Genomic DNA, 22,796 nt, shown 5'->3' with positions numbered 1-22,796 from the left:
GATGGGTTTTAGTGTGTGGCTTTTCTAGTAGAAACATTACATCCTTTTTCCCTTGAGGACCCGGTTTCACAGTAATTTTATTATGAGAATAGTCGCATAAGATTCACTTTATCTTTTACAAGAATCTTGAGCCTTCAAATACACTTGGGTGATGAACAGGCACAGAGCATAAGAGCAACAGGAATTTTATCCAGCAGTGTCGCGGCATCTTAGTTACAAAGACCACCAACGGAGAACAGTAAACCAGTGTGATTTAAGTCTTCTCATCCATTTCCTGCACGTGGTTGATGGGGCCCAGCTTCCCCCTTGAATTCCTAGGAATCTGTCCTGCTAAAAGTTCAGAGTTTGGTAGCCTGTACTTGAGTTCTTCTTCTAATATTGTAGGTCGTAGGAGAGCTGGGAATTCTTCTTTTATCTTTGTTGAGAAGCTCGTGACATTATTATGCTGTGTCTGCTAGTTGAATAACATGAGGGTTGCTTGGACACAGTTCAGGAAAACCTAAATTTTAAAACCATCGTCTTCTTTCAGGCAAAGACACTATGAATTACACTTCATCTTTTTATAGCGCTAGCCCTTGGCTCAGTGACGAAGAATCCACCTACCAATGCAGGAGACTCAGGAGTTTGATCCCTGATCCTGAATCAGGAAGATCCCCTGGAGGAGGAAATGGCAATCCACTCCAGTACTCTTGCCTGAAAAATCCCATGGACAGAGGAGCCTGGCGGGCCACAAAGAGCCAGACATGACTGAGCAGCTGAGCACACACATCCTTTTATAGCTTCAGGATGCACCCAGCCTGGGGTTCTGGGTGTGCAATAAAGGGATAACACATTTCCAAATTCTGTTGTTTCAGTAGTCAGCCCCCAGATACCACTTATCCTGATGTTTGGATCAGGGTGTGTTCTAATGGGAATTGCCATTTTCTCCAAAGTGGAAACTGAGACTGAGGGTGGTTCCACTTGTAGCTGAAAAGACTAACCCCTGCTTTCTGCCCCATCTTCTAGCCAGCAGTAGCGCCTGTGTTCAAGCCATCTGAACAATGCTTGGGTGGTTGGCAGTGTCGAATCCTCCTACCAAATTATAGTTCCTCTTAATAATCACTCATCTTCAATCATATTCATGTTACAGCTCTGCTTAGAGACTTGATTTTTTTCCCTCTCTTTAGCTAGGGAAATTGCTAAGAGCTAAAATCACATAAGAGATCAATCCAGTTTTATATCAAACAGGGATAGTAGTTCTTCTCTTTATTTCTGCTATGTGGGCATTTTGGTAATTTCTCATAATACCTGGACAAACACTCAGGCTTAGAATAGTAATCAAGTCCTGTTACATGAAAGGTAGAAAAGTAGATTTGATGTGCACACACTTAATGAGAAGTGTGGTTTGCTAAGCGTGACTCATTACTCAACATAGAAGAAATTTTGCTATTTCAGTATTAAATATATATTCACTTTCTGATTACTTATGCCCTTTGACATATCAGGCACATAACTAAAAAGAGAATCTTTAGGAGGAGGATCCGTGTAGCTTAACATGTTTAAGGACTCTTGAAAATGTGTCTTCTCCAGTGTTTCCTGGAACAGAACAAAAGGCATTCCAAGTGTAAGGGCAAACTGGTCCCAGTAAACTGCTTTGAAATTTGAGCCCTGGGGTTGATTCTCCAGCTGTTGCAGGTAGAATGGCTCTATATTTAAAAAAAAATAAAAGTCTGTTCTTATCAGTGACTTCCATGAGTAGCCTTTGTAGTTTTCTGAAACATTTTCATGACAGTATGAGGTAAGGAGTTACATTCTGTCTTTTTATTATACCCCCAAGTCCTCATGCCTCCTCGTGTAAAACAGGGACTTAACAGAAAGTTCAGTTAGAAGGCTGTGGTATGAAGAGACCATAAGGGTTGTATCTTGTCTCTTCTAAAGTATGATTTTTATGCCATAATAATTTGTTTTTTGATTTAGGCTTATTCTTTTTTTTTTTTTTTTACAATAGGTCCTATTTTAAATATAGCAGTGTGTACATGTCAATCTTTAAGGGGAAAAAAAAGATACAAATGAGCAATGAACTTATTTACAGACCAGAAACAGACTCACAGATTTAGAGAATGAATTTATGGTTACCAGAGAGGGAAAGTTGGGAGGGAGGTGGGATAGATTGGGAGTGTAATTTCTTTTTTACATATCTCTAAAATATTTTTATTGGTTTTCAATTCTTCCTAATTTGGTTTCATTAATATATTTTAAAACCTTTACTATTCTCATTTTAAAACTGTTCAAAGAATTAATCTTTTGAAAGCTACCATAGCAAACTTTATCTATAATTATAGCAATATCTTATCCTAGTTGGGTTTAGTTTCTTTGTTAGATAATGTAATTTTTTCTGATGTGGCTCTGAATTTTCATTTCATGAAGGTCTGTTTTCTAGTCGAGCAGATATCCAAATTATTTTGACTGATAAACCTAATTTTAAGAATAATGATAATATTGCTTCTGGAAGGGAAGGAAAAATGTATGTGTAATTATCTCCCAATACCATGGTAATACATGCTGAAAAATGTTAATGCTCTTTGTGTTTTCAGAATCCTTGTTATTTTCCTTTAGAATTGTCTTCAGTTTTAAAAGAACTCCTTGATGCAGAAATTTTTACTTTCACACCAGATAATAATTTGAATTATCTCTTTATATTGTGTATTTTTAGTACTCTTGATATCTGTGAGTTCCTTCCACTAGTTCATTGTATGATGTTGGACCGTCATTTCAGAGAACTTCCTTATGCATAAAATCCTTAGTACTAACAACTAATATATTTTTAACATTATGAATTTGTGATGTGAGAAAGAATAGTTTTTCCTTTTTTTTCTTGACAGAAGGTGATTGTGTTCTTTTCATTACATACAGCTTTCTTTCAGTTTTAGTAATTAACGAATGTAGGGGTGAGTTTTGTTAATCAAATAAAGCAAACATCAAAAGATTATCAAACTGTCATACCCAACATGTAAATATATAAAAATAACAAGCATAATTTAACTATACTAAGTAGAGGTCAGGAGGATGAAATTATAACCTAGAGACAAAGATAATTTGATCTCTTGAGAGCTGATCCCATGACTTTATTTTACAGATCTGGAAGCTGAAGATGACACGTTTGCTAGAAAAAGTGCTTTCTTGGGTTGAGGATAAGGCTGGGAATTTTTTTTTTTAATTTAAATTTGTAATGAAGTTTTGCTTGAATTAATCCAGTGATTTAGTATTTCCTTTTCTTATTTCACAAAATAGTGACAAACACTTTCCCCTAGAGTTTAATAGGTTTTATTTAAATATTAGATCTACTTGCTTATGCTGAGGCCTTAATAAATCTAAGAGAAGAACACCACTGGCTGTACCATTTTATAAAGGCAAATTACTTTCAAAAGCTAGAGAACAGACTTATGGACTAGGGCAGAGGGAGGAAGGAGAGGCTGAGATGAATAGAAAGAGTAACATGGAAACACATTACCATTTGTAAAATAGAGAGCCAGTGGTAGTTTACCATATGACTCACGGAACTGAAAGAGGGGCTCTGCAACAACCTAGAGGGGTAGAAAGTGCGAGGGAGGGGATATACGTACACCTATGGCTGATTCCTCTTGATGTATGGCAGGAATCAATACTGTAAAGCCATTATCCTTCAATTAAAGAAAACCCTTGTTTATTAGAGCTGATTTTGAACTATGTGTTTGAATCTATATCCTGCTATTAACAGGCAGCCTTCCCTCAGTATCCTGCTGAGGGGATGTTTCAGGGGTCCCCTGCAGATGCCTAAATTTGAGGATGATCAAGTCCCTCATAGAAAAGGGTGCAGTGTTTGCATACACCCCTTGCATATGTGTGTGCTCAGCCGTGTGTGACTCTTGGCAATTCTATGCACTGTTGCCCACCAGGCTCCTCTGTCCATGGGATTTTCCAGGCTTGAATACTAGAGTTGGTTGCCATTTCCTCCTCAAGGGGATCTTCCTGACCCAGGGATCACACTTGCATCTCCCGCTTTGCAGGTGGATTCTTTACCACTGGCGCCACCAGGGAAGCCCATATAACCCTTGCTCATCCTCTCATATACTTTAAATCATCTCTCGATTATTTATAATACTCAAGGCAATGTAAGTCTATGTAAATAGTTGCTACCACCAACAAATTCAAGTTTTGCTTTTTGGAAGGGTATGGAATTTTTTTTCTGAAAATTTTTGATCCGAGTTTGATTAAATCCTTGGGTGCAAAATCTGTGGAAACAGAGGGCCAGCTGTACCCTTTATTCATCCATCTTCTGGGTAAAAACACTGGTGTTTAGATAGTAGAGACCACTTCGTCGTCATGTACACTTATTTTTCCTCCAGAATTGGAGACGATATTGACTTTTAACAGCATCAGAGTTCAAATTCTTTAAATATGAACACAGACTTTAAAATGTGTGAAGACTATATTTTCCTCAAAATATTAAAAATATCTTCCCTCCTAAGAAGCTGCCAGGCCTGTTACAGATTTTTTTGTTTTGTTTATTGTGGAACTCTGAGAGAAGTATCTCACTTTGCTATATAGCAAAAATTAATTTTTCAATTTGAAAGCAGATGTAACTCTTATTCGTGAAGTGAATTCAGTTTACTATATAAAATGTAAATAAAAGCAAGCTATGAGAGCTTCAGAGGTCTGAAAGCACTGCGTACTTTTTAGCAATGAACCTCATATGCTCACCTACTACTCTTGACTACTTAACCACTCACAGACAACCAGGGGAAAAGTAATAGCAACTGAAACACTTTATCTTTAAACCAGGATGTCAGGTTTATATTTTATCTGTTAAAAAAAATGTAACATGAATATATTTGACATCTACCTCAGCAAACAAATTAATGCTAATTAAATATTAATGTGTTGTAATTACCATTAAAAATGCAATTAAATTGTGAGTAAATGGACCAGGAATAGAAAATTGTTCGATGTCTCACCGTCTGGCTTTTCATATTCTGCCTTTTGTTTTTGCAGCAAATAGAGGAAGCGGGGCAGCAGGCAGCTCCCAGACTGGCGATGCTTTGGGGAAAGCACTTGCTTCGGTGAGGAAATGTTGACATTGGACTTCAGATGTTCCTCGGCAGACGGGTGAACTTTAATCAAAAGTGGACATTTAGAATTTTAGAAAATGGATGGCAAATAGCTTTGATTTTTGGAAAGGCTAGCTTCCTTGCATAATAATCGTTGAAAAAATAGAGAACACTGAAGATTCCAGCGGATGGCTGGTCTCTCCCATCTTGCAGGTGGTACTCAGTTATGGATTTGTGGATATTCTTAGGGCCTTTAAGAGTATAGGTTTTCTATCCTGATGTCTTATTTTTCTCTAAAGTCATTGGGGGGCTCATTGATTGACCAGCTAAGACTGACTTTGCCAAAGGGCAGTTCTAAAATATTTTGAGAAAGAAACTTTTTTAAAAAAACCACCATAACCGAGGTTCATTTGTTACTTCATTGGCACTTGGCTTCTCTGCTTTGCCTGCCCACTGCCAGGAAGCTAAGATCCAGCATTTCTTCCATATTCACCAGTGACCAATGGTAGCCCTTCCTCGTCTGAGGGAGTGTACATGGTATTGTCTTCAAAAGCTAAACGTGATCATTTGTAAATATAAGCAGAGATTTGTTGCTCTGACGTTTCGTCTCTTCAGTTGGGTTTTCCTTATCACTGGGGCATGGATGCATTTGATTTATGTTAGCCTTGTGAGCTATGGAAAAGTTTTTCTTTAGACTGAGCGTCCTCCTGCCTTGGAACCAGATACCGTAAACGTAATGAAGAAGGAGTTGAGCAAAAGTCTTAGGGTGTGATGCTGTCTGACCTCTTGTTTTGTGGAGGAAGAAAGGGAGGTTTGGTGTATCTTTGTAGCTTCATGGCCATGCAGACAGGGGAGGAAACGGGAAGAAATGGACAGAACCAAGGTCTGTGCTGACTCAGTTCAGTTTTTCCCCCTACTATCTTCGAGCAGCTCAAGAGCTCTTCTTTTGAAAAAGTAATTAAGTTTTTCGTTTTAGAATATCGGTACTGTAGTTGATTGTTAAGTGTATTTTGCACCTTGGAATTTGTGGATGAATCGCATTAATGCTTTGTAGTTTAAATTGTGGCATGTTTATTCCCCATGAATGAGGATTTGTTGTTGTTGTTTTTTCTCCCCACTGTTTTAAGATCTATTCTCCAGATCACACTAACAACAGCTTTTCATCAAACCCTTCAACTCCTGTTGGCTCGCCTCCATCTCTCTCAGGTACGGTACCTAAATGCACTGCATCTGAGCGTCAGCTTATAGAACGGTTCCCCCTCATGCTTCCTGTGCTGCTGGGGGAAACTCACTCCCTCCAAACACTCAAAATAGAGCGTTTCCCAGCAGACCAATAGGAAGGGGTGGGAGAGACAGACACGGCCGTGCGATGGCGAAGTCATTTATATCCAAAACTTTTCTTGAAAGTTCATGCGTTTAGAATGTACAGGCACTTGGGAAACTTACTTCTTAAACTTTTCTTTACAAAAAATACTCAACAGAATAATATACTCCAACAAAAATTTCAGCGGGAAAACCAGTTCACATCATCGGGAATAGAAATGCAGATTATGTATTCATCAAACATAGACTATTCAAAAGGATCATTTCTCCCGGAAATTTCAGGCTTTTCAGATTCCCTCTTTAAAGTCCATGTTATTGGAAGGTTTGAAGAAAACTATAATTGTGTAAATAAATTGTGACATAACTGTGTGGAGTTAAAGAGGATGTTTGCCGTTTACAATAGAACAAGTTAACATGACCTGTGGCTTCAGATAATAAAATTATAAGTTGTTAAAAATGGTGTTAGTAAAGCGTTGCACTCTTCAGAGCTCCATTTAAAGGGCTCATTGCCCTTCCAGTATAAATGTTTCCAGAAAGACCCTGTCTGGTGCCTATCTCTGCTCTTCGGAAGGAGGATAGGTGGCTTCTTTAAAAAAAAAAAAATCATATCTGTACCTTATTGAAGCCTGATCTTACCCTAATGTAGACTGTAGTCACTTGCCTGAATGTTGCTGCGTCAATCTCTGTATTATTCCCTACATACAGCACTCCCATGACCCCATTGTAAAGTAAATTCCTTGATAAAGAATCAGAGATTTCACCTGGCCACAGAGCTTTCAGAGTTGATGGCCATGGGCTTAGGGGAGACTTAATATCAGCCTTTCCCAGTCTCCATTGACAGGAGGAAATCACAGAAGAGGGAAAAAGCTGGCCCTTCCAGTCCATATCTCCAGAGAGGCAGTGCTAAAACTGGGAAAGCCAGAGGTGACGTTAAGAAGATAATGGAATAGCACTGAAACAGTCCCCGTGGCAGGGAAGTAAAGTTCAGAGTTGTACATTTTTGGCTTAGTGCCATATTGTTAGGCTCTAGAAAGCGATCACAGGTGTCAGCATCCAAAGTCAGAGACAGACTGAGATAGTACAGAGGGGCCAGGGGTGAGGGAGTCTGAGTAGGGAGAGCTCCCACATTCCCCATTTCAAATGAAGCAACTCTAATTTTGTCTATTTTATAATATGGGGGAAGCAAGAATGTTCTTGAATCTAATATAAAGTTTGAGAAACAGCTGTTTCAGTCTGATGCTCTGATTTACAGATGGATGTATGAAGGCCCGGAAAGGGTATGGGATTTGCTGAAAATCTTCAGTAGTAATATCAGAGCTCAGGCTAGAATCAGGGACTCAGTGCTCTGCCAGTCCACTTCAGGTCAAAGTTCGGAGGGGAAGCGACGATGCACACATCGTTCCAGAAAATGCCACAAATACCCCAAACCTGAGTAACATGCTGCATGTGGAAGACCCTGAAACAAGGCCACCTTTGAGGTCCTGGTTATCCAGCCTAAAAGACCACACGTTAGGGAGAGAGCACTTGATAAAGATGGAGAGATGGGGACAGACTGCTATTTTCACACCACGGGCTCTGTCCAGATTTTTTCACTGAAAGTAATTGGACAAAACATTCTATTTTTATTTAGCATAAAAATACACACGTGCACACCCAAGAGTGGCAGGAAGAATGGATTTTTACAGCGCCAGCAGTATCAGGGACTGTGATTTCAGTGAGATCACAGATTTTTTTTTTCCTTTCTTCAATTATTTTCCAAGTTTTCTACATGAGCGTGTATTATTTTCAATTTAAAAGTGGTTTTTATTTTTAAATTGATAGGTTAGACATGTTCTATTTATTATAACAGCAATCTTTCTTTACCTTCAAGTTTAGTGAATCATTAAAAATGTGCTTTCTTCAGAAGAAACTACTTAATGTTGTTATATTGAGTGTTTAAATCTCTAGTAGATCTTATTTCCTTGAAAAGTTTCTGAAGGTGTATCCCTTCTTAAGGATCATTTAAAAACAAGTAGCAAAGCTGTTTTTCATTGGTGAGAGAATTTTGGTTTTAACAAACTGGCTTTGCATGAAGGTGTAATGAAAACCCCTCTTTGCGCTCTTAAAAGTACCTTGGCTGTGTAGTGATGGTTTTCCATCAAAAGGACATTTCTCCAGCTAAAATTCACAATTAATTAAATGTTCCCTTTTACGAGGAAGCCTGAGAGAATTCTGAGTCCGTGTATAGTCTACCTATTTTATGTTTAAAATGTTTTCCTTGGCCCTAAATTCTTGTATGGGCAGTTTACATGTATTTCCTTAATGTCCAGATAGAAATCAATATGCTGATTTCTAAAAGAACTGTTTAAAATGTTGGTAAGGTTATCCTTAGGATTATACAGATCTCATTGCAATTCCCATTTTCCTGTCAGCAGGCACAGCTGTTTGGTCTAGAAATGGAGGACAGGCTTCATCATCTCCTAATTACGAAGGACCTTTACACTCTTTGGTAAGTTTCATCTGCTCACTTTGACCATTCTCAGGCCTGCTTCTCTTTTTCCATCCAGTTCGCTCTTCAAGAGTCTTATTTTCACTAATAGGAACTTGTGGTTGATGTAAGCCCACGGGTTTGGTCAGAGGCAGAGTTATTAGCCTATGCTTGTTCCTGTTTGTAGACGGTAACCCGGCTCCTGCTATAGTGGAAGCCTCAGGGCTCCTGTGTATCTAGAACCAGATAAGAATCTGGGAAGGATCATGGCCTCCTCCCCTTGTTGGGGAAATACACGTGTGTCAGTGATTAAATACCTCTCCTGGTGTCCGTGCTGGAGTTCCAGCTATGGCGTGGAGCCAGAACACTTGGAGAGTCTCTGTGTCTCTAGTTTGCTTTCCAGAATAATGGGTTTATAGGAATTTTCTTCTTGACTTCTGACTAAGAAGCCTCCTGCTTTTCTCCTCGTTCACTTTGATTCTCATGGAAATGTAGTAATTTCATTAAATTTCTCTTGTAAGGAATCGCTGAAAACTTTCCTTGGGTGTAATTAATATGATAAAAACTCACATGATGATTCAGTGTTTGACACTCCACTCAAAGGAAGTGGCTGGAAACCTGCATGAAACAGCTCTGCTCTAGGCACTGTCTGGTCTGTGTATGAGTCACACAGGGAGGGGGTGGCAGCAAGAGGCTGTCCTTCAGGGTTGAGTTTCCCCTTTTTCTTCCCATATTTTGAGATGGAACATGGGGGTAAGCATATCTGTTAATTTGCCTGTCTATCTGTCAGCCATTCAGGGTTTCCTTTCTTACTTTTGGCTTATGATTTAAATGAAGAAAAATCTAAAAATGAGAATACAGAGGTGGATTCTTCCTAGCGGTAGTGTGTAAATCATCTACCTCCTCTCTTTAGCCAATAAGATGACCATAGCATGAGACAATCAAGTGCCATCTAAGCCCCATGAATCTGCAGCTCACATCCAAATAAGCCATCATCCTTAGAAGTGTTTCTCTCCATCAGTTATTCTCTGGGACCCATTTGTCATAGCTGGGTTTTTTCCAACTATATAACTATAAAGACTACGTTTTTATTTCTGAGGGCCTTCCCAGGGGTCGCTAGTGGTAGACAGTGCAGGAGACGTAAGAAATGCAGGTTTGATCCCTGGGTCAAGAAGATCCCCTGGAGGAGGGCATGGCAACCCACTCCACTATGAGTTTAAGGGAAGCCCCGTAATACCCAAGCCCACCAAGTCAGAAGGCTCTGTACCATGGACTGACTATATTTGACAAACATTGTTCCTGTCAGTGGAGAATAATTTAGAAATCATTTTTCTCATGCCGGAGAGCTGGTATCTCTGCTTGCACAGCCCATCAGAAATCCGAGTGGATTCTAGCATGATCTAGCACAAAGGTGCACTAGAGTTGAAGACTCAAGGTTGCAGCCCTGAGGTCACCGTTTCCTGGCAGTATGGCATTGAGCAGTTAATTGACTTAGTTTTCTTGGAGCCTCATTTGCATGTCTATGGTGGAAGGGATAATAATGTCTTTCCTCTTCGCTTACACGTGTAGAATGAGGATTCAGTGAAATGGTACCTTTTAAAGTGCACCCTGGAGATGGTTGTTTGGTATCATTATTGGTCACACTGGAAAAAAAAACAAAAACATAGACATCTCCATGTCCATTTTATTCACCGAAAACTATCCTGTAGGCTTATCTAGTTGTGGAAAACTCGGATCCTAATGGCTGGGATGAAAAGATCAGTTGGTTTTTTCACTGTATAAGAGTAGTGAGCTCTATACTGTAGTAAGGGCTTTGAAATAAATTAGAGGCTCCGGGTGAGCAATTCGTTTGTCTTTATGATTCCTCAGTCTTGAAATCTACCACTTTGATTGACAGAATTTTTGTAATTTTGTTCTTTAACTGTTTTGAGCCTCTGATTCCCTCTGACACACACACAGAGGTGATAATCGATAGAAGGCAAGAAACCCAGTTAAAAATTGTTACTACTCAATAAGAAATTACAGTCTATAGGTGTTTACCTGTCCCTGATTTGATACTTAGCACTGTATCATGTGACTCAGAGGAAACCCAGGGAATATGCCTTCAAGAAGATAATTTAATTGGGAAACTATAAATAGGGCACCTTTCCGTTGTTAATTTTTAAAAATCTTTAACCAGTGCCTGCCAGCATGTTCCTTAAATTCAATAAATGTTTTTTTGTTTTTTTTTTGTTTTTTTCTTTGCTAAAGTAAGTTTCAATTCTTTCAAGGTAATGCAATATAGTAAAACATATATACTTACCATGTCCCGGAAGAATCACTGACTTTGTTCACAAAAAAATAAAATTATAATTATAGTATTAACAGTTTTCACCCATTTTCTGGGAAAGTCACCATTTACTTTTATTATCATTTTAAGGAGAATAAATTTTATTCAGAAACCCAAAATGTAGTTCGTATCAACTCAGGTTTTACTTCTGTAATCTATATCCATACTTGGAACTGAATCAAATTTCACATCACTTATCAACCAACAGCAAAGCCGAATTGAAGATCGTTTAGAAAGACTGGACGACGCTATTCACGTTCTCCGGAACCACGCGGTGGGCCCGTCCACAGCCATGCCTGGTGGTCATGGCGATATGCACGGAATCATCGGACCCTCTCACAACGGAGCAATGGGTGGTCTGGCCTCAGGGTATGGAACCGGTCTTCTCTCCGCCAACAGACACTCACTCATGGTAAGGGATGGGGTAAAACTCAGGGATACTAGTTAACATGCAGAATTAGAATTTCTAGCTCAAATAATACTGCTGCAACTTTGTCTTTTTTTAAACAGCTTTATTGAGATAAAATTTAACCTACAATTCACCCATTTCAGTTTTACAGTGTACTTACTGTGTTCTCCATGTATTCACAAGATGGTGCCATCACCACCAGAGTAATTTACCCCCCACGATGAGAAATCCTCATGTCTGTCAGCCATCACTCTCCAGCCTCCCCCTTACAACTAATAATCTCCTTTCTGACTCCAGATTTGCCTATTCTAGAGATTTCCTAAACGTGAAATCCCACAGTATGTGGTGGTCCTTTCTGATAGGCTTTTATCACTTAGCATAGCGCTCTCAAGGTTTATATAAATTTTGTCCTTTATCAGAGCATCATTCAGTTTTTATTCCCCCAAAATTCCATTGTTTGGAAAAGACCCTAATGCTGGGAGGGATTGGGGGCAGGAGGAGAAGGGGATGACAGAGGATGAGATGGCTGGATGGCATCACTGACTCGATGGATGTGAGTCTGAGTGAACTCCAGGAGTTGGTGATGAACAGGGAGGCCTGGCGTGCTGCGATTCATGGGGTCACAAAGAGTCGGATACAACTGAGTGACTGAACTGAACTGAAATTCCATTGTACAGATATACATTAAATGTATCCACTCAAAAAAAAAAAGAAATGTATCCACTCATCAGGTGATAGGTATTTGGGTTATTTCCAGTCTTCAGCTATTAGGAACAGTGCTCCTATGAACATTAGTGTACAAGTTTTTTGTGTGGATACATCGTTTCATTTCACTTACGGATAAACCTAGGAGATCCATTGCTGAGGTCATGGCCTGTATGTTCAGTTCTTCGCAATGACTACAGCTAAAGGACCCGACTCAGGCTCATGCTACATCGCTTGGGTTTCACATGAGAATTGGTTGGGTTTATTGTTTTTGTTTAATAAGTCAATTCAATATCTTTTGCTCCTGAGTATGGTTTACAGTGCGTAGGGTCACAAAGAGTCAGATAGGACTGAAACAACTTAGTGTGCACATGGGAGGTCGAAATACACGGTGTGTCTGTCTTAATAGATGATGTGGGACCGTGGAATTTAAGTACATCGTAGTTTTACCACTCCCGATTTATGAAAAAGTATTGGAGTAAGGTTTAAGCAGATTTGTCCACAATGCAGTTGAAATTTCAATTTCCCCATTACTTCTGGAAAGGACTTGAGAGTGCATCCCTTTTTCAGGTGATTATAAGATTCAACAAATCTCCCTAATAAAACGTTAAATGATGACAAGTAATGAGGTGAACACATGGGTGAAGAACTTAACATGAGTAGTGCTTAGTGATCCTATGTAATTCTGCTCTTTACAAATGCCTGTCTTCAGCAAACACCTTAGTGTCCTGTTTTGTTCCTTACAGGCTCTCAAAAAGTTGTGTGTATGAAGGTCTGTTTTCCATTATCACTAAGCATCTCTTATTTAAAGACGATTCCAAAAGGAGAATGCAAAATAAGCACAGGTTATTCTGAGGCTCTTTAAGTTGTCTTCTTCAGAAGTATTCCTCTGCCCTCCTTTCCATTTCTCTTAATAAAAGATTAAGAGTCCCATCCTGAGCTGTATATTATGAAAACCTGCAACCAATTTGAAACCAAAAATACTGGTTTATAAATAGAAGCAATGAACTCACTTCTAAAACGTGGAAAGATATTTTTGAATGCCAAAGCTAAATCTTTTTTTTTTTTTTTTTTTTTTGCTTTTCCTAGATTCTACCCTCAAAATTCCTCATTGAGTAAAAATTGTTTGTCTATTCGTGGCAGTTGCTAAGAGTTTAACAAAAGGAAAATCTAGATTTTAATTTAGCTTGGCCTCAGGTAACATGCTAAATACACTGGGGATGCATATTATAAGAGGTTTCAGTTTGTACAGATCTTTTTTAAACTATAATGTTTAAACAATACTGCTTTTAATTAAGAAATCTGGCTTTATTAAAAGCCAGATCTGTGACTTATAACCATTTCTGTATATCTGCTCTCAATCAAGAGAAAAACAGTGTAATTTCCGTAGCTGTGTTTGTTTGCAAATGTTAAATGGATGCAGCACCCAGGGCGTTGCTTCAGAGACAGTTTTGTGTTTTTTTTTTTTTTCCATAAATATGTAAAGTTTGCTCTTAAATACCAGATGTAGGTTAAGTGGATCTTTAAAATGATGAACTCTACAGAGATCCTTTTTTGGAACCATTTGACCTTTGAATTGCCTCCTCTTTGATTTGGAGGCGGGATATGAGGAGGAGACCAGAGTCATCTTTGGGGATGGGAAGTTAGACCAACCCAGGGGGGAGCAGAAAGGGAGAGAATGCTACACAGCGATAGATAAGGGGAAATAACCAGCCAGTATTACACAGGAACATCTTTGATTTGATTTTGAAAGTGGGGGGAAAAAAATGGCAAAGCAATAAAATTGCTGGTTTCACTGATGAAGGGAAGTGCACACTCACTCTTCTGAAGATGTTTAGAATTCAGTCAAGGGTGACTGCAGAGCCATCTACATCCATAGCGCAATTCCCTAACCACAGTAGGACAGCCTGCTGCCCTGTGAGCCAAGAGTGCCTTTACAGTCTTTCTCCTTTTTTCTCGAAAATATTCAGGGCGCCCACAGCATCTGAGCTCCTCAGCCCACAGCCCCAACGTGTGTGCAGAAGATCACATCCTTGTTTCTTGCCTTGTGCAAACCGGTATGAATTTTCAAACAAAAGCATCAGAACAAAGGAAATAGTTTTTAAATTTAGTCAGTCTGAAGCTAGCCTTTGACCATTTGATACATTCCACAATACAAAGGAAGTTGAAGGGGAAGAGAAAAAAAAAAGCACCCTCCTTCCCCCCCAAACAACAACAACAACAAAAAATAATTCAAGGAGGATGCTGGTAATGTTTTCCACATTTGAATTTTAATACATGAAACAGGCTATAAACTGGTGGCCAGCTGCAGTAAATAAAAGTAGCAGTGGGAGGTACACACCGGAAACTCCGTCCGGCGCGGGTGGGAGTCTCATTCCCAGCTACACACCTTCAGTTGTTGTTCTGGAGTGGAAACGAGTTGCAGTAACTTAACACCCATCCCAGGGCTGGTTTGTTTTGAGCAAATCTCCTTTAGAACTCTCCTTAATAATTCCTTCTGATTAAAGAACAGATAGCTTTGAATTCTCTTGACCTCCGTCCCCTCCCTGTTCCCTCTCTCCCTGCCTTCCGAAAATCAAAACAAAATGGCTTGATCACTTGGAAGATGATAGAAGCATTTCTTTCTGCAGCAGCTTGCAGTCGTGGTGGGGAGGACTGTGGTTCTGCCTGGGCTATTATGTTATCTCATTTAATTGCTAACATATTGTACGTAGCTTTTGATTCATAAAATGTTTTCCTTGGAGTTCTGAAGTAGGTCTTCAGTGAATTACTAAGTATTAGGATAATGAAAGGGATTTTTTTCTTTTTTTTTTCACAGCAGCATGGCTCATAACACTCGAGCGAATGTTGATTCTTACGGGCTTTCTAGATGATATTATTTGGCCATGCTCTTTTCTGCTCAGAAACCTTCCCCAGCTTTCCATTATGCACAAGATAAAGACATATGTCTTCGCCTAGCTTTTTAAGCCCATAACCATTTACCAGAAAGCCTTATGCTTTGCTATTCCAATGCAGAAATGTTTCCGGCAAGACCAGCCTTTGCATATGACCAGAACTTGACCAGAATGTCCTCGCTATGACTTGTTTTGTGTCTATGTGGCTTGGCCTGCTCTAACCACTTCTCTCTGTCCATCTCATTCTCACCCATTCTCAAAGCTCTCACTCAAATTCTGCCTCTTCCAGGAAGCCTTCCCTTGTTAGCTCCACCTGGGAGAGTGGTTTTCTTTGCTCTTCTCATAGCACTGTGAAGCAATCCCCTGGCTGGGTGTGATTCTACCCTCTTACGCATAGCTGTGTGTCCTTTGTTGTGGGCCTGCATGCCTACTCAGTTGCTCAGTCAGGTCAGGCTCTGTGCAGCCCCGTGGACTATAGCCTGCCAGGCTCTCTGTCCATGGGATTTTCCAGGCAAGAACACTGGAATGGGTTGCCATTTCTCCTCCTGGGGCTCTTCCAGCCCAGGGACCGAACCCTCATATCCTGCATCGGCAGACAAATTCTTTATTACTGAGCCACCTGGGATGCCCTGTTTATCTTTTGTAAGTCTGACTTTGCCTAACCAACTGGACTGTAAATTCCTTGAGTACCATGTATTACATGTAACACATTTTGTTTCCCTCCCAGTAAGTAAATCATCAGTCAAAACGGAAGAAAGGAAACCTTCTAAAGGTTTGAGTAGTTAGTCTCAAGTCAGGGAACTAGACTTAAACTCTGGGGACATAGACTCTAAATTCTGTGCTGTATCTTACAATTATGAGCATTCCTCAGATAAGATCTGTAGTTACACCTTTTAAGAACTAATTTTATGTGGTTAGAATTCACAATTTTCAAATCTTAAGTGTTGGTCAACAAGAAAGAAGTTTCTAGATATCTTATGGCCAGGTCCCCAGAGCAGCTCTCTACCCACCTGTAAAGGTAAAGAGCTTTCCTCCAGTGTGGGAGCATGCTAGGTTAAACCCCACATTGTCTAAATACTTTTTTTGTTTATCCTCTGTAAAGGGTTTTTTAAAATTAATGCTTATTGGAGTCTAGTTGCTTTGCATTACAGTCTAGTTTCTACTGTGCAGCAAAGTGAATCAGCTGTGCATACACATATATCCCCTCTTTTTGGATTTCCTTCCCATTTAAGTGCTTATTCTTAAATCAAGGCATCTTGCTAAGTGGTCAAAGGTATGAGCTCTCCTTACCAGGGTGGTCAGAGTAGTACAGTTTAAATTATGAAGTTATTTTTCTTACTAACCTCCCAGTTTTCTAAGGGAATCAAAATAGAAATTTCAGAACCTGGGAGAATAAAGAAACAGCTGGGTTCATCACTATCCTGGTTAGAAACTCTTATCCAGACATCAGTCCCTTCTATGCCTCAGAGATCAATTCTGATCATCAGATTTGATCTAAATCAAAAGTCTAAATCACTGGATTTGTGATAAGTTATTGAAATGGCCATTTTCCAGATATGACTCTCTGTTACTCATGCATTATTCAGATCCACAAATGAGCCCTGAAAACAGGTCTTTCAGATGACCTCATCTCCTCTGTTAATGAACAAGATTGAAACCCACATCAAAAATATCTTTATATGGTTCTGTTCCCCCTCCTGATCCCTCCGTCAGTAGAGTCAGCAGTGGTGGGATCACTCAGCTGAAAAGCTCCTATAGTATTAATACATCATGTTAGTGTGGTTCCCAGATCCTTTTTGCTTAAGGCCCATCTATTCATTTCAAAAACATTTACCAAGTCATTGGTAAATGACTTAGAGCCTACCAAGTTCCAGGCTGTATGCTAAGACGTGGTTTCTGCCATCAGGGGGTTCCCAGTCTCATAGGATATGATATATATTTAAAAACAGGCTGCTGCAGCAATGTCCTAAGACTCACAGGAGAGCGGGGACCCAGCTCTGAACCACAGGCTGGAGGGATCAGGTTGTCGCTTGGTAGGAGCAGTCATCTCCTGAGGACCTTGTCGCCCGAGATGACCGAGGGCTGGGGGCGCCCTGTGAAATTCGCCACCCACGCTGTTCTCCACCGCATCACCTGAGGCCTCTTGTTAGACTCCTAGGTGACTGTGCGGCACACACTTCAGAAACGACAGCTACAAGCCTGTCTTAGCCTGTGTTCCCGCTTTTCAGTGATGTTTTTAGTGTGACTTTGGATTACAAAGATTTATCAGAAGAACAGTCATTAGGTGAAGAAGCACCTTTTAATTTCACTGACACCAAACACGAATGAGAGCTTTTACCACTCAGGACTTGAGAGGATAAGCAGTTTAAATTCTGCTTTCACAGTTCTTAAGAATCAGGACCATTGGATTTTAGGTGCTGAAAGCACCGCGGAAGTCACTTAGCCCGTTACTTTTATTTTACTGCGGAAGACTGAGGCCCCAAAAGGGGAAGTGACTCAGGTATGGATACTGTCTGGTTAATGGCCGAGCTAGGATTAGAAACCAGGCAAGCCAGCAGCGGGACCAGCACTCTCTGTACTAAAGATTACACCACTGCAGCCAGCTTCCTCTCCAACCCAGTGCTGTAGCAATTTCAAAAGTGTGGCTGATGTTAATAATACATATGTTCTGTTAACTAACGAAATCCAAGAAACCTCTTCAGTTGCCCCTTGGCCCTTTGCACCATGTTGCTGTCTAGTTCTGCCACTCAGCTTTGGCAACAGGAGAGCTCATCAGGCACTGATGTGATTCCATGGGCAGCGTGTACTGGTACATCGTAACGGAAGTAGCAATGGTCAAAAAACTCCGTTTCAACATGGACCTCTTCAACAAATCTGTGATCCCTAGAGGTTTAGGCATCTTCAACCTTGTTCCTCTTGGGTTTTCAAGGATTTTCATTCCATAAGTTTCTGTGTATATTTGAGCACATACTTCATTTCTAAGCAGTTATTACCACAAAGTCTCAGGGACCTTAAGAAGTCATCTCCAGCTATAAATGTCCCTCTATAAATTCCCTGCCAAGCAGTGAACAATTCTCCATCAGCCTCCTTCCTCCAAGGCTGAGTAGCTCTAAATGACCACAAAGCCCATTTCCATCAAACTGTAGAAAATTCTTCCTTATGTCCAGCCCAAATTAATATCCCTGAATGTGAAGGTTTTATTTTTCTGCCCATTGGAGTGATCTGTAAATCAGCTCAACAAATACTTGAGTACATTTCAACTGTTTAAATATAGTCTGATCTTTTTTTTTTTCTTAAGGCTAGACATCCGTATCTTCAAATATTTATCCTAAAGAAAAGTTCTGACTCTGTCACTTTCCACCACATTCTTCCCAGTTTAAAAAGAAAGCTCCCCTCACCCCTGGGACGTTTTAGTGTGTAGAATCTCAAAATTTGAACATGGTGCCCGAGGAGTCATCAGCAGACTTGGGTGGTGGTTCTTGTTCATTCACTCAGTCATATCCCAACTCTTTGCAACCCCATGGATTGCAGCACACCAGGCTTCCTTGTCCTTCACCATCTCCCAGAGCTTGCTCAAGCTCAGGTCCATCGAGTCAGTGATGCCATCGAACCATCCCATCCTCTGTCGTCCCCTTCCCTTCTCACCTTCGATCTTTCCCAGCATCCAGGTCTTTTCCAGTCAGTCAGTTCTTTGCATCAGGTGGCCAAAGTATGAGAGCTTCAGCTTTAACATCAGTCCTTTCAATGAATATTCAGGGTTGATTTCCTTTAGGATGGGCTGGTTGGATCTCCTTGCTGTCCAAGGGACTCTCAAGAGCCTTCTCCAGTACCACAGTTCGAAAACATCAGGTCTTTGGCACTCAGCCTTCTTTATGGTCTACCTTTCACATCCATACATGACCACTGGGAAAACTATAGCTTTGACTATGTGGACTTGGATGGATCTATCTCCAAATCCATTCAACACATATCTTCAGTAAAGGCCACTCAGCAGTATCCTATTGGCAGTGTTTGATGACATCATCATCCTGCTGCCAGATATTGCACTTGTGATCAGCAGAGACCCATCAGCCAGCCACATGTCTGTCAACTGGCTTTGTACACTTGTTGTTATACCAGTACAGAACTCCACGTAATGCCTTTAAATTTCATACAGCAGCCTTTATAGTCTGTTCCAACGTCTCCTTTAGGTCCTCATTCAGTCACATATTCTGTCGCTCTGCTGATGGTAAATTAATCACAGGATACAAGGTGTGCCTCATTCCCATGAATGAGGTTTATACAGAAAGACTTGTTCTTCTGGAACAGGAATGAGTTGGAGAGCTCATTGCCTCTCTTTCAGAGCACTTCAATCAGTTCAGTTCAGTCACTCAGTCGTGTCCAACTCTTTGCGACCCCATAAATTGCAGCACGCCAGGCCTCCCTGTCCATCACCAACTCCCGGAGTTCACTCAAACTTACGTCCATCGAGTCGGTAATGCCATCCAGCCATCTCATCCTCTGTCATCCCCTTCTCCTCCTGCCCTCAATCCCTCCCAGCGTCAGAGTCTTTTCCAATGAGTCAACTCTTCGCATGAGGTAGCCAAAGTACTGGAGTTTCAGCTTTAGCATCATTCCTTCCAGAGAAATCCCAGGACTGATCTCCTTTAGAATGGACTGGTTGGATCTCCTTGAGGTCCAAGGGACTCTCAAGAGTCTTCTCCAACACCACAGTTCAAAAGCATCAGTTATTTGGCACTCAGCTTTCTTCACAGTCCAACTCTCACATCCATACGTTAGCACTGGAAAAACCATAGCCTTGACTAGACAGACCTTTGTTGGCAAAGTAATGTCTCTGCTTTTGAATATGCTATCTAGGTTGGTCATAACTTTCGTTCCAAGGAGTAAGCATCTTTTAATTTCATGGCTGCAATAACCATCTGCAGTGATTTTGGAGGCAAAAAAAAATAAAGTCTGACACTATTTCCACTGTTTCCCCATCTATTTCCCATGAAGTGATGGGACCAGATGCCATGATCTTCATTTTCTGAATGTTGAGCTTTAAGCCAACTTTTTCACTCTCCTCTTTCACTTTCATCAAGAGGCTTTTGAGTTCCTCTTCACTTTCTGCCATAAGGGTGGTGTCATTTGCATAGCTGAGGTTATTGATATTTCTCCCAGCAATCTTGATTCCAGCTTGTGCTTCTTCCAGCCCAATATTTCTCATGATGTACTCTGCATAGAAGTTAAATAAGCAGGGTGACAATATACAGCCTTGACGTCCTCCTTTTCCTATTGGGAACCAGTCTGTTGTTCCATGTCAGAGCACTTAGGAATCATCTTTTAAATTACATGTTATAGGATTTCACCCAAGATCTTAGTCTTCTCCATCATCCATCTATAGCTTCTATGTTGAGTTTTTTTTTTCTTTAATGTGGATATTTGCCTATCTGTAGCATTCCACCATCTCTCCCAGTCTCCACAATTATCAAAAATTTCTGAAAGCAGATTAGCAACCTTAACTGTAAGGTTTTATCTGTATCCATATTGTTCTTTAAGAAAACTTGATTGGGGGGCGGGGGGAGGCAGAGAGGAAAAATAGCTTGAAGAAATTCTCTTTATATGTATTTTTTAAAAATTGGTGTCAGCTTTACTGAGCTATTACTAACATCTAACATAGGTAAGTTTAAGGTGTACAACACAACGCTTTGATCCATGTATATATTACAAATTGGTTACCACAATAAAGTTAGTTAACACCTGCCACCTGCATTCCCTAGCATAATTCAGATTTTTTTTTTTTTTTTTTAGTGGTGGTGGTGGTGATAACTTTTAAGAGCCACTGTCAGTCAGCAACTTCAAATATATAATACGGTATTGTTAGTTACTGCCTGCATGCTGTATATTACCTGGAGAAGGAAATGGCAACCCACTCCAGTATCCTTGCCTGGAGAATCCCATAGGCAGAGGAGCCTGATGGGCTACAATCCATGGGATCACAGAGGGTCAGACACAGCTGAAGCCACTGAGCCAGGCACACAGTACATTAAATTCTCAAGAACGTGTTCATCTTACAGCTGGAAGTTTGTCCCCTTCAACCAACATTCCGTCATCGCCACCCGTCCTCAGCAACCACCATTCTCTCATTTCTTCTAGTTCATTTTTTAGATTCTACATATTCCTGAGGATATACAGCATTTGTCTTTCTCTCTCTGACTTATCTAGACAAGATCTCTTGCCCTTGGACTGGTTACAACAGTTTTAGAATCCTGGAGTTCAGCATGTGATACTTCTGCATTCGTTTAAGCACAAGTCAAGAGGTTTCAAATCCAGCTTTTTACTGGCTGGAGACCACTGACTCTCCATTAACAACCCCTGAGACAGGTGGTCCAGCAACTTGTGTGCCCAGATCTCACAGCACTGGGTCCAAATTAGGTATATCCTCTTTTTCTTCCCCTAATACCCATTTTACTCAAATTCAGGCCCTATGACCTAAAAATGGGACTGTCAGTCTGCATCAAGCCCCCAAAAGTCTTTTCCTCCTTGCTTCCAGGACAAATCCAGCCTAGTTCCTTAATTTTCCTCCAGAGTTTAGCACCCTGACTTCATGAACTTTAAATCCATAAAACCCAACAGTTGTCTCCTCTGCTTTTAAAATACAAAAACACATTTAAAGCAGGCTCTATGACCTCGACACATTTTGACTTTGCTTACCTCTTGAATAATAGAGGAAAAAGCAGGTAGATGCTTCTGGTGGCAGTTATCCTCATAATTTGTTAGCCAGTGCTAAACTGTCCATCATTTAGAAGATACAACCTGTGCATTTTTAAAAAAGTAACATTACCCTCGTTTTCTCAGGAAAGCAGATTTTCTGAGAAGAATCTGTATTGTATAGATTAGAAAATACACAGATGTTTCTCCACTCATTCTGCACTGTCTCTGCTTCAGGTCCTTGGGGGATACATACACGTGTGAGAGAGAGTTTCTGAGCCCACAGGCCTTGGGAGGACAGTAATACAAGTGTGTGCCTAACCAACTGCCATGGAGGGTGGAATGATTAAGTAACCAGAGATGTATTAATCCATCTTTTGTTACCTGAACATTATTGACCAGAGACGTTTCCATATTTGCTTACATAAATTGCTGCCCATGTGTGTGAGTTTCTGCAGAAATCCCCTGGTCGATAATGCGTTAAGTCACCCGAGAAGTGATTTGGAAGAAGGGCAGACCTTGACCAGCCTTCAGGATGGCCAGGGAACGCTTCCTGGAGAAGGTGTCACTGAGCACATAGTAGAGTCAGCATTGAGTTTCAACAGAGTCAGGCTCGACGGGGCATTACAGCCCCACAGAATCCACAGGATCCAAAAAAATATGCGGCACATCAGGGGTCCTCTGCGCCCAAATGGAAGTAAGAAAAGGGCGCGACGGTGCAGTGCGCCAGGCAGGCTGCTGTGGGTTGGAGCCCCCCTCGGAGCACAGCAGCTCAGCAACTGGCTCGCATCTTTCACAGGGGAGTCCACAGGAAGAGTGAATTTTCATGTATATTTTTTACATCCAAATTAAATTAACTCATGGAATTTTCCACCCTTAGGAATTAAAGTAGCAGCTCATGAAGTAATTCAGT

At 40.6% G+C, this 22,796-nt stretch overlaps 1 protein-coding gene across 50 annotated transcripts in view; it reads left to right on the top strand.

Annotated features, from left to right (window-relative positions):
* The window catches only part of TCF4 (transcription factor 4), a 380,205-nt gene that overhangs the window by 339,201 nt on the left and 18,208 nt on the right, over positions 1 to 22,796 (top strand). For 32 of the 50 annotated variants that reach the window (XM_069568875.1, XM_069568859.1, XM_069568864.1 and 29 more), the window contains 4 exons: positions 5,011 to 5,078; positions 6,194 to 6,272; positions 8,801 to 8,877; positions 11,394 to 11,597. In XM_069568875.1, the coding sequence (XP_069424976.1) occupies positions 5,011 to 5,078; positions 6,194 to 6,272; positions 8,801 to 8,877; positions 11,394 to 11,597 (428 nt within the window). The remainder of the gene's footprint in view (positions 1 to 5,010; positions 5,079 to 6,193; positions 6,273 to 8,800; positions 8,878 to 11,393; positions 11,598 to 22,796) is intronic. The other 18 variants (XM_069568866.1, XM_069568862.1, XM_069568860.1 and 15 more) reach the window with 1 other exon arrangement.

The sequence above is a fragment of the Ovis canadensis genome, chromosome 23 (assembly GCF_042477335.2).
Source record: "Ovis canadensis isolate MfBH-ARS-UI-01 breed Bighorn chromosome 23, ARS-UI_OviCan_v2, whole genome shotgun sequence".
In the NCBI taxonomy this organism is placed as follows: Eukaryota; Metazoa; Chordata; class Mammalia; order Artiodactyla; family Bovidae; genus Ovis; species Ovis canadensis.
The sequence above is the reverse complement of the archived record's forward strand: the minus strand, read 5'-3'. Positions and strand labels throughout refer to the sequence as shown.